General features: G+C 41.5%; 1 protein-coding gene across 8 annotated transcripts in view; it reads left to right on the plus strand.

Moving 5' to 3' along the window:
- The first annotated feature begins 1,650 nt into the window (after positions 1–1,650).
- CATSPERB (cation channel sperm associated auxiliary subunit beta) overlaps positions 1,651–12,150 on the plus strand; it is a 72,715-nt gene continuing 62,215 nt past the window's right edge. For 2 of the 8 annotated variants that reach the window (XR_005451187.1, XR_005451193.1), the window contains exons 1-7: positions 2,816–3,033; positions 3,138–3,195; positions 3,569–3,612; positions 4,083–4,167; positions 6,325–6,416; positions 8,557–8,703; positions 10,603–10,654. Coding sequence is in view for 6 of the 8 variants with exons in the window: in XM_038747556.1 (XP_038603484.1) it covers positions 4,083–4,167; positions 6,325–6,416; positions 8,557–8,703; positions 10,603–10,654 (376 nt within the window). In the remaining 2 variants the exon portion in view is untranslated. Of the gene's footprint in view, positions 1,783–2,815; positions 3,034–3,137; positions 3,196–3,568; positions 3,613–4,079; positions 4,168–6,324; positions 6,417–8,556; positions 8,704–10,602; positions 10,655–12,150 lie in introns of those variants that run through there. The other 6 variants (XM_038747555.1, XM_038747559.1, XM_038747556.1 and 3 more) reach the window with 5 other exon arrangements.

Consider the following 12,150-nt stretch of genomic DNA (forward strand, 5'->3'; position numbering starts at 1 on the left):
AGCACTTGGGAGAGTATAACACAACAGCGTTTATAAACACATTCTCTGCCCACAACAAGCTTACAGTTTAGAGAGGGAGATGGTCATTAATATAAATAATTTATAATACATAATTTACAGATATGTACATAAATGCTGTGGGACTCATGGTGGGATGAGATTGTGGTGGGGAGTTTCCATCTTGGTGACACTTAGAGAAGCAGCATGGCCTAGTGGAAAGAGCATGGGCTTAGGAATCAAAAGACTTGGGTTTTGATTCCTGCTCTGTCACTTATCTGCTGCATGTCCTTGGGCAAATCACTTCTCTGTGCCTCAGTTATCTCATCTGTAAAATGGAGATTAAAACTGTGAGTCCTATGTGGGTCTTGTGAGTTGTATGTGAGTCCTATGTGGGACATGGACTGTGACCAATCTGATTATCTTGTATCTACCCTAGTGTTTAGTACAGCATCTGGCACATAATAAGTGCTTAATAAATACCATTTAAAAGAAATAGTGCGAGCAAGAGGTTGGAGGAATGAGAGTTGAGAGTGAGGTACAGTTGGAAATAGGCTTTAGAGGGGTGAAGAGAGCTGATATGCCAGGTGGGGAGAGCTTTTCTATTTGTGCTGTTTAAACACCGGTAAGAGTTCAGTTCTGGAAATCAGGAGATCTGGGTTCGAGTCCCAGCTCTGCAAGTAAGAGAATGCCTACTGGGCCTATAGAATTGGTTAATATGAGCCTTGTCTTCAAGGATCTTACAGTTCATTCATTCAATTGTATTTATTTACAGTCTATTGCATGGAGACAGAACCTCTCCTCTTTGCCTTTCTGTAGCTCAGTTTCAGTTTGCAGTACTTTCTTACAGATACTATATTGCCCTGATCCCTTTTGCTCAAGGCTCTTCAACTCATCAGAACCTTTTTGAGTTTTCACTCATCCTCTTCCTACCTCGATCCCTTGTATGTGCAACATGCATGCTCTCAAATCTGAGTTTTTGATGAATACCTATTCCTTGTAAGGTTTGAAAAGGAAAACAGTGTAACGTTGTAAGGTCTTTTGTCTCTGAAATGACAGAAAATGTAGCAGTTTATTATTAACATCATGTTTCGCATTTGCAGATCTCTTTTTTGTAAGGTCCTAAACACTGGGAAAAAATATATTCAAACAATTAATGATTTACTGAGTGCTTACTGCGAGCAGAGCACGGCACTAAGTCCTTGGAAGAGTACAATCCAACAGAGTTGGTTCTCTGCTCACAACGAGTTTACAGTCTGGGCCCGGGGAGAAAAGTGAGGACAGACTTTAATATAAATAAATCAATTGTGGATATGCTTATATGTGCTGTGGGGCTGAGGGAGAGGTGAATAAAGAGTGCAAATGAGGATTATTATTTCAGAAGAAACTCATTACAAATTTGGAAAACGTGGCACTCAATTTCACTGATATTCAAATGGAATTCTCACATCAGTATTCCTGCTGCTGGTTAATGTTGTAGATTCGAAGGGCAAATTTCTTTCTGTCTATCCTTCTCTCCCACCCTCAGAAACAAACCTAATTCAGCTGGAATGATGAGCCAGGGTTCTAACGAACACTGTTGGAATCTACCGCCACACCGTGGTTTATCAGGGGAAAATAACCAAACAGCTCTACCCAAATTAACTTTCAGACTACCGAAACCCGCGGAAATAACGTGCCTTGAGAGCCCCAAATGGATCCTCTTTGCTTCGAGGGGAACCCTGTTTTCTGGCACATACTTTATCGAAATAGATCTTATATAGCCATGATTATCAGCAGTGTGAGGTGCTAATTTTCCTACTAAAATAAGATCTTTTTTTTTTACTGATCTGAGGGGGGTTGTTTCCCTTCCAGGATCTTGCAAAAATTAGATTGATCCCAAACATCTAAGCAGAATAGCAGCTGTTAATACTCCAGAAGGAAGAGAAAGCCTTGTTTTGAAGATAGAGGGAAGGAGAATGAGAGAGTGTGGTGTTGGAGTTGGTGGAGCTGAAGGAAATTTTTTTGTTGTCTCTGCCAGGCCCTTAGAGGTTAAGAAGATATGTTTTGCAGATTATTGATTGGGAAAAATGGCTCAGCTACTAATAATGAGACTTTCTAGTACCACAGATTTCTTAATGTGTCTAGAAGACAGGAGTCTCCTATATTTCTGGATATTCATGGGTTCACTGTCAACTGTTTGACCTCTTATATAGGTTTGAGACGTTTCTTAGCTTAAGAAACGAGTGTGGTAAGGTGTAAATAACCTGGTACTCTGGCAACTGTAAACAAGTTTTGGGCAGTGGAACATGTGTAACTCTTGAATTGTACTTTCCCAAGTGCTTAATAATAGTAATTGTGGTATTTGTTAAGTGCTTACTACATGCCAGACACTGCATTAAGCAGTGGGATGGATACAAACAAATCAGGTTGCTCTGCAAATAGTAAGCACTCAGTAGATACCATTGATTGACTAACAAGACGTTTCCCTGATTGACTGACTTTGAGGTCTCTTCAGATTTGCCCAAATGGTAACCCAATTTGACGGGTTTGAGGGGAAAGTAATTCCTTCTGATAATCCAGGTGGTAACTAGGTGAAAAAGTGACAAAAGAGTGATCTCTGCAGGAAGCAGTTGGAAACGTTAACTGTAGGTTTTGGGAACCTTCAAACGCGTCTAGAGCTAGAGAGTAGCCTAGTGGCTGCTTCGAAAGCAGACAGTTGGACTTTCTCAGAGGTCTCTTCAGATTTGCCCAAATGGTTACCCAGTTTGATGGGTTTGAGGGGAAAGTAATTCATTCTGATAATCCAGGTGGTAACTAGGTGAAAAAGTGACAAAAGAGTGCTCTCTGCAGGAAGCAGTTGGAAACGTTAACTGTAGGTTTTTGGAACCTTCAAACGCGTCTAGAGCTAGAGAGTAGCCTAGTGGCTGCTTCGAAAGCAGACAGTTGGACCAGTAAAATGTAGATATGAAAGGGTTTAACTCCTCCCCTGTCCCCCTACCGCGCATTCATTTCAAATGGTAAAAGACTGGGTAATCGTAAAAGGAAATCTAAAAAGTAAGAATTATTGAGGGGATGCTAAACTTATTTTAGAATATAATTTATAATTGCTTTTCTACCTAATGAGTAAATTAAAATTTGGAGGCTGTTCCCTCTTTCAGGGATTCATGAAAAAAAGGGAAAAGTCCTTAGAAAATTGCTTCTGCTGAAGATTAACAGGTAATATATATATATATATATTTAATGACAAAATTTTAATTTAAATTCCAAATTCTGGGATGTCTTGGGTCATTTGTAAGCATGATTAAGGTAGGGGAAAAACACCTTTTTATCCCCGTTTTATCATTGGAGAGATTACAATGTTTCCACCAACTTAATAGCAGAGCCAGAGAGAGTCCAGCCTTCTTCTGCACCTTGCTTTATCACTAATGTAGTGTGTGCCTATCCTTGATTAAGCAACACGGTGAATCTTTATTCAACACGTGCCTTATCTGGATTGATAGTTTCTGACTAGCCAAGATTATCAGAGCCACTCCTGCCCTGATTTTAGGAAATTGGATGAGAGCAAATTTCTCATTTTTCTGTCTTTCAGAACTCACACCAAGCCAGTTTATTGTCTGAATCCTGGGCGTGGAGGTAAGGATATCTCAATCTATTCATGGACTAATGATTGAACTTGAGAGAAATAACTGAGGTAAAATGAATCATGAATGAACTGAATCAACTGATTAAGAACTGATGCAATGTTTGATTTTAAGCAAAAAAGACTTATGGTTTTCTAGTTTACAAAGTGGCATTTTGCAAGACTGGGGGAAATGGTATTTAGTAAAGCTGGGAGAGACATATCTTTGGCCTTATGGAAGACCATTCTTCAATTATCTACCGAGAGGAGATTTATACATGGGGCTAGCTCAAGTTTCTTCTAGGACAACAGTAGGAGGGCAGGTATTCCCCACAGGCCCTACTTTGTCCTTTGATGCCTCCTCCTTTGCCCCTACCTTCATGCTTGTGCTTGACACTACCAGGGCTATTTTGAAAGTAAAGTAGCAGATAGAGATGCAAATTGGAAATCTGTGCTTTAACAACGTTCTCCTTTGATCAAGCAGATGGAATTCATCTTTTTATTTGTGACTGTTGGAGTACTTTTGACACTACCTGATTTTTTAAAAGGATTAACATATAATGTTGAAGGTAAATTGTAACTACCTTTTCTTCATATACATGTGTGTGTATGTGTGTGTGCACACACATATATGTATTTCTGTTTTATTCTTGGAAGTTCTCATTTGACAACCCTTCCTTCAGCTACCCTCAAAACAGTTTCCTTTCATTTTTTTCTTTTTCCTTTTCTTCTTATTTTTCTGGTTATATCACCACATTTCACTCCCATCCTATTTGTCTGCTTAGAAATGGAAACATCTGAATTTATGCCTCAGTTATGTGTATATAGAGTGAAATTCTCCCTGCCCTGTGGTCAGATCTGCAAGGGCCATCCGAACAATAAGTGAAATGAGGGTTCAGTCAGGGAAGGCCTCTTGGAGGAGGTAGTATTTTCGGAGGGCTTTGAAGGTGGGGACAGTAGTGGTCTCAGTCAATCAGTCAGTGGTATTTACTGAGTATTTACTTTGTGCAGAGCACTGTACTAAGCACTTGGGAGAATACAATAAAACAGAGTTGGTAGAAGTGTTCCCTATCCAAAATAAGTTTACAGTTTAGAGAGGGGAAACAGACATCAAGATGTGAAGGGGGAAGGAGTTCCAGGCCAGAGGGAAGACATAACCAACAGAGGAGACTGTGGTTCAGTGAGGAGGTTTGCATTAGAGAAGCAATTAAGTTGTAGTTGATCAGTGAGGTGAGTTAAGAGTGGGGAGGTAATTGAATGCCTTAAAACTAGTGGCAAGGTGTTTCCATTTGGTGCATCTCCTGTGAAATTTTTTGCATTATGAAGACATTCTCTTTGCCTCTTCTGGTTGTATAATATTACATTTATTAGACATATTTAAACTTGTATAGTTACATTCAATACAAATCTCCATGAATTTGGTGCTTCCAGAAGTGGTTGCTGTCCCCTAGAGCCAGCACCTAATCATACTGATTAAGATAAACTTCTTTCACTGAAAGTTTAATAAGATGGATTGGCCCATTGTAAAAGGGAACAATTCCAACCCATGGAATCCAGGCAGACTCATGGGGTTGGTTTGGTTCCAAGGATGGGAGTCTAAACTGAGTTAGCACTAAGTGGCCCAGCCCCACCTCTGGTCATCCCTGATCTGGGCCTCTCTGGGAAGTTGAGTTAGTTCTGAGATTGCTTTAGTGGGTTCAGTTCACCTCAGGACAGACCCTGGCATCTGGTTTAGTATAAAATGGAGAGTAATAATAATTGTGGTATTTGGTAAGTGCTTACATTGTCCCAATCACTTGTAGTAAGTGCTGGGGTTGATACAAAACAATTAGGTCCCACATGAGGCTCACAGTCTAAGTAGAAGGGAGAACAGGTATTGAATACCGGGATTAGGTGACTCGCCCAAGGTCACACAGCAGACAATTGGCAGAGCCGGGATTAGAACCCAGGTCCTCTGACTCCCGGATCATACTGCTTCCTTGGAACTGATTCAGTCTCCCGGGGCTTCTCCAGAACTAGGACCGCCCTCCCAAGACTTGTCCTGATTACACCCAAAGGATGTGGACTCACACACCCATAACTAGCCCTGAATGAAACTGACCACCTGCGGGTTGCGGGACCATTGATATGGCATTTGCCACTCCCACTGCAAAATCCACCACAAGAGTAGGATGCTCTCTGCTCTCTGCTTTTAGTAGGGAACTCCCTTTGGATTAGATGATTTGTTTTGATGTAGTTTCTTATACTGTTTCAAAAATGTTCCCTTCCTCTGATAAATTGTTTCCTTTACCCCACTTTTTTTTAGACACGTAAGATTCAATTTTAATCTGGTGAAATGAATTGAAATACACAAGGACATAAAAATTCCCAGTTTGGTGTGCTTTATAATGTTTTCCTGTTTAAGCAGCAGGGCCCAGTGGCTAGAGCATGGGCCTGGGAGTCAGAGGACCTGAGTTCCAATCCCGGCTCGGCCATTTGTCAGCTGCGTGACCTCAGGCAAGTCACTTAACTTCTCTGGGCCTCAGTTACCTCGTCTGTAAAACGGGGAACAAGACTGCAAGCCCCATGTGGGACAGAGACTGTGCCCAACCTGATAAGCTATATATCTACCCCAGCCCTGGCACATGGTAAGCACTTAACACATACCATAAAAAAGTAATTTTGCCCTTAGTGAAATCATTGCAAAACATGTTAGTAACCTAAACTATATTTGTTGTCTCAATTAGTCACACAATCATCATTTTTTTCCTGCACTTCAAAACATTTAGTATGGAAAAGGAATGAAATGATTAAGTTGTATCTTGGATCAGGACCCTTGGTAAGTACAAGTTGTAAAATACTAATCTTCACCTTTTTTTTTCTGTCTAGTGGATGTAATCAGTGGCATTGCTTTTTAGTCTAGTGCTTTTCACCAAGTGTGCCACAGTTCTTTGTTGTGCCATGGGAAATTTCAGATGTACCCCAAGGTTTTTAGAGTGATGCCATCTTTAATTGTCCTATCAAATAGGTGGATAGACTTTCAAGCTCGATTGAATCCATGCATGTGCAGGGAAATCAGACAACAGCTCCCGGAACCCGGAATCTTGCTGCTCCCTCACATGACATGCAGTCTGTGAGCACTTCCACCTTCCATTCCCACAAGCTCTGATGGTGGTGGTAGTGATGGTGTTGGTGATGGTATACCTACAGATGCTTCATCTTGTGTGAGGTGTGCCTCAAACCAAAAATTTCTGGAAGAATTGTTCTAATCCAGTACTACCTAGGAGGAGAAGGGGGTTTCTGAATTATCCATGAAAGCCTCAGTCCAATGTGTTCTGAATTTCTAAATACGATGCAGCCTAGATTTCTTTTGTGAGGAAGAGAAGGGAAGAAGCATGGCCTAGAGCATGGGCCTCAGAGTCAGAGGACCTGGGTTCTAGTCAATCCTGGTTCTCCCCACCTTCAAAGCCATGCTGAAAGCACATCTCTTCCAAGAGGTCTTCTCTGACTAAGCCCTCATTTCCTCTTCTTTCACTCCCTTCTGCATCACCCTAGCACTTGGATTTTCACCCTTTTTCACCTCTCCCTCAGCCCCCAACACTTATGTACATATCTGTAATTTGTTTATTTATAGCAATGTCTGTCTTCACCTCTACACTGTAAGCTCATTGTGGTCAGGGATCGTATCTACCAACTCTGTTATATTGTTCTAGTGTACTCTCCCAAGTGCATAGTACAATGCTCTGTGTACAGTAAGTGCTTAATAAATTATTGATTGATTGATCTGCCACTTGCCTGCTGTGTTAAGAAGTCACTTAACTTCTCTGTGCCTCGGTTCCTCATCTACAAAATAGGAATTAAGTCGTACTCTTTCCTATTTAAACTGTGAGCCCCATGTGGGACAGGGACTGTGTCCAGCCTAATTATCTTGTATCTTTCCCAGCACTTAGTACAGAGCTCTTGGCACAGAGTAAACACTTAACAAGTACCATAATTATTAAAGGGAAGAAATTGGCCACTTGGAGTCATGGCTACAATTGCTTTCAAAATAGGATATTTATCTTATTTTTATGGAGATAGGTTAGACACACCCTGGATCATTCAGAATAAAAGATCAGACCATAGGTCACTCAAAAAGTGTCTGCTGAAAGTTTCCCTGATTTGAGCTGTAAACTGTTGTCATTTGGGAAATCCCACTTTATCTAATCTTTAAAAAGGGATCTTCATAGTCAAATGCATAAGGGAGTTTTGCTAGTATGCTACAACAAAGTGTGATTAATTTTAATAATTGAAACGTATATACTATTACCACAGAATTAAATATATTGGTTCAGATTTGTACTTTTAACACATTAATTGAACCTAGGATTCAATCACAATTTGATTCTTATTATCAATTATAGATCTTTATCAATTAAAAAGAAGAGAAGGAAAGAGGGGGAAATCACTAAAGTGCTACTTTGTTGGAGATGTTTAAATTTAACGCTGAAAGGTGGCCTGTAGTAGTTGTTACCAGAGCAGTCAGAGCTCAACTACCTTATTTCTGTAGTGGGGATGAACTTTAACAATGTGCCCTGTAGTTTTAAATGCAAGCCATAATTTTAATATTTCTTGCTTCTTTCTGGTTGAATCTCACTTCAAATGTATCTTCACTAGTAATTTCTGCAATGCAGTTAGAAAATTTAAGATCAAATATTTGTAAATCCAGGAGCATCTTCTAATTTTGAAATAAAATTTTAGTCATGCTTCAGGGCCAAAATAGTAAGACCTAATGTAGTTGAGCTGTGTTGCTTTAATCTAAAAATCTTTCTGGCTTCTGAATACCATCCAATCTTTTCTTAAATAGAGATACAGCTGAAATGAGCACTTAGTCTTCTGAAGTCTCTGCCTCTTACCCCATTCATTATTTAAGATAAATACGTATTGCCTTTTTTTCCCCTCAGAAGTAAATGTGGATTTTTTTTCTTTTCTCTTCAAAGGAAGTTGACTGTGAGTTAATTGGCTTAGTTGATACTCAGGAGAACAGAAACAGGCTTCTGAAACAGTACACGTCAGTGGGACTGGCACCCAGTCTAAGAATCGTGAATAGCACCTATTCCAGTGTCTTCCACTTTAAAATGACTTTGGTAATTTTTTTATTGACAGTCTTTAATCTAAAATCGTTTTCTTTCCACACCCTATCCTAGCATAGTTTGATTCCGCCATTTACACCTTTTAATAGCCAACATTTATAAGCTTTCAATTTGCTGATATTAAAAGATAGAAGTGATATATTAGTTAAAGTAGGAAACACAGGGAAGAAAATTAAGCTTGACTTGTACACCCATCTATTAACGGCGTTCTGAATGTAGACTCTGCCACTGCTCCTTAAATTAGCTCATTATTAATGCAGGAGTTACACTGTCTGAAATAGAAAATGACTCTATGAATCTTACAAAAATCACATCCTTTTTTTTATTGCTCCTTAGTTGTTGTTGACCTCCCACATTGTGCTAGATATTCCTCTGAATATACACTAGCATACTGCCTCCCTTTTGGGAGTTTGCATTTTAAATTTTTTTGGCTCACATATCACTTAAATTGAATGTATACCAAACCCGTAATGCCTCAATGGTATATTTTATGGTGCTATCTTTCATTCATTCATTCAGTCGCATTTATTTCTGCCCACCACCTAAAACTCAACATGTCCAAAACTGAACTCCTTGTCTTCCCTCCCAAACCCTGCCCTCTCCCTGACTTTCCCATCACTGTTGACGGCACTACCATCATTCCCGTCTCACAAGCCCGCAACCTTGGTGTCATCCTCGACTCCGCTCTCTCATTCACCCCTCACATCCAAGCCGTCATCAAAACCTGCCGGTCTCAGCTCCGCAACATTGCCAAGATCCGCCCTTTCCTCTCCATCCGAACCGCTACCCTGCTCGTTCAAACTCTCACCCTATCCCGTCTGGACTACTGCATCAGCCTCCTCTCTGATCTCCCATCGTCGTGTCTCTCCCCACTTCAATCCATACTTCATGCCGCTGCCCAGATTGTCTTTGTGCAGAAACGCTCTGGGCATGTTCCTCCTCTCTTCAAAAATCTCCAGTGGCTACCAATCAATCTGCGCATCAGGCAGAAACTCCTCACCCTGGGCTTCAAGGCTCTCCATCACCTCGCCCCCTCCTACCTCACCTCCCTTCTCTCCTTCTCCAGCCCAGCCCACACCCTCCGCTCCTCTGCCGCTAATCTCCTCACCGTGCCTCGTTCTCGCCTGTCCCGCCGTCGACCCCCGGCCCACGTCATCCCCCTGGCCTGGAATGCCCTCCCTCTGCCCATCTGCCAAGCTAGCTCTCTTTCTCCCTTCAAGGCCCTACTGAGAGCTCACCTCCTCCAGGAGGCCTTCCCAGACTGAGCCCCCTCCTTCCTGTCCCCCTCCTCCCCCTCCCCATCCCCCCACCTTACCTCCTTCCCCTCCCCACAGCACCTGTATATATGTATATGTGTTTGTATGTATTTATTACCCTATTTTATTTGTACATGTTTATTCTATTTATTTTATTTTGTTAATATGTTTTGTTTTGTTCTCTGTCTCCCCTTTCTAGACTGTGAGCTCACTGTTGGGTAGGGACTGTCTCTATATGTTGCCAACTTGTACTTCCCAAGTGCTTAGTACAGTGCTCTGCACACAGTAAGTGCTCAATAAATACGATTGAATGAATGAATGAATGAATTGCCCTCACCAGTTGTTCCAGACATTAAGCTCCTTAAACCCCATGCCCTCCAGTCTCCCCCATTTCTTGCCCCTAATGACCTTTCCACTTTATTGAGAAAATCCATCAGGCGAAATATCCCTAAAACCTCCCCTGTCCCTCTGTAAAATGGGGCTTCCGGTCTAGAAGGGGAGAAGAGACATCAGTGGCTCTTTCAAGTGTCCAAGTCAATGTGAAAGATGGACTGCAATCGTAAAGGAAGCAACGGGGGCTTAGAACAGGTTTGTTCCCAATAAAATAACAAAATCTTTTATTGTTTTTCTGTTGAAGGACATGTCCTGGTCTGTTAAAATCCCGAGAAATGCAATAGTTGTAGGTTCAGGTAAGAGTCATTGATTCACTATGGCCATTTTAAATAAAGTTTAATAATGATAGCAATTCTTATTCTAATTCATAACCAAAATGGGAGTGTTTCAACTACCATCTCTACACAGATGATTCCCAGATGATCTAACTCTCTAGCCCTGACTTCTCTCCTCTACAGCCTCACATTTCCATACCAATGGCTTTAAAGCACTCCATCATCTTGCTCCCTCCTATCTCACCTCGCTACTCTCCTACTACAACCCAGCCCACAAATTTCACTCCTCTAATACCAACCTTTTCTCTGTACCTTTATCTCATCTGTCTCGCTGCCGACCTCTCGCCTATGTCCTGCCTCTGGCCTGGAAAACCCTCCCTCCTCCTGTTTGGCAAAAAATTACTCTCCTCTGCTTCAAAGCTTTATTGAAGACACATCACTTCCAAGAGACCTTCCCTGACTAAGCCCTCTTTTCCTTTTGTACAACTCTCTTTAGTGTTGCCCTGATTTGTATCCCTTTGCTCTTCCCCAATCCCAGCCCCACAGCACATATCTGTAATTTATTTATTTGTATTGATGTCTGTGTCCGTGCATCTAGATTGTAGGCTCATTGTGGGAAGGGAATGTGTCTGTTATGTTATATTGTACTCTCCCAAACACTTAGTACAGTGTTATGCACACAGTAAGTGTTCAATAAATACGATTGACTGACTACACTGATTCAAAGACTTACCCTGTTTTGACTAATTAATAATTAATAATGGCATTTGTTAAGCGCTTACGATGTGCCAGGCGCTGGGGTAGATACAAGATATTCAGGTTGGACACAGTCCCTGTCCCATATAGGGCTCACAGTCTTAATCCCCATTTTACAGATGAAGGAACTGAGGCACAGAGAAGTTAAGTGACTTGCCCAAGATCACACAGCAGGCAAGTGGAGGAGACAGGATTAGAACCCGGGTCCTTCCATCTCCCAGGCCCGCGCTTTATCCATCAGGCCACAGTGCTTCTACTGACTACTGCATCAGCTTCCTCGCTGACCTCCCTCCCTCCTGTGTCTCCCCAGTCTAGCCCTTACTTCACTTTGCTGCCTGGATCACTTTTCTAAAAAATATTCACTTAACATCTCCCCATTCCTTAAAAACCTCCAGTGGTTGCCCATCCACCTCTGCATGAAACGGAAACTCCTTACCATTGGCTTTAAGGCATTCACTGGACCTCACTGGATCTCTATCTCGACTATCTCACTGCTGATCCCTTACCCACACCCTCCCTTTGGACTGGAACTCCTTCCTCCTTTATATGTGACAGACTGCCATTATCCCCAGCTTCCAAGCCCTATTAAAATCACATCTCCTCCAATAATAATAATAATGGCATTTTATTCAGCACTTACTATGTGCAAAGCACTGTTCTAAACGCTGGGGAGGTTACAAGGTGATCAGGTTGTCCCACGTGGGGCTCACAGTCTTAATCCCCATTTTACAGATGAGGTAACTGAGGCACAGTGAAGTGAA

This window comes from Tachyglossus aculeatus, chromosome 1 (assembly GCF_015852505.1).
Source record: "Tachyglossus aculeatus isolate mTacAcu1 chromosome 1, mTacAcu1.pri, whole genome shotgun sequence".
NCBI classification, from domain to species: Eukaryota; Metazoa; Chordata; class Mammalia; order Monotremata; family Tachyglossidae; genus Tachyglossus; species Tachyglossus aculeatus.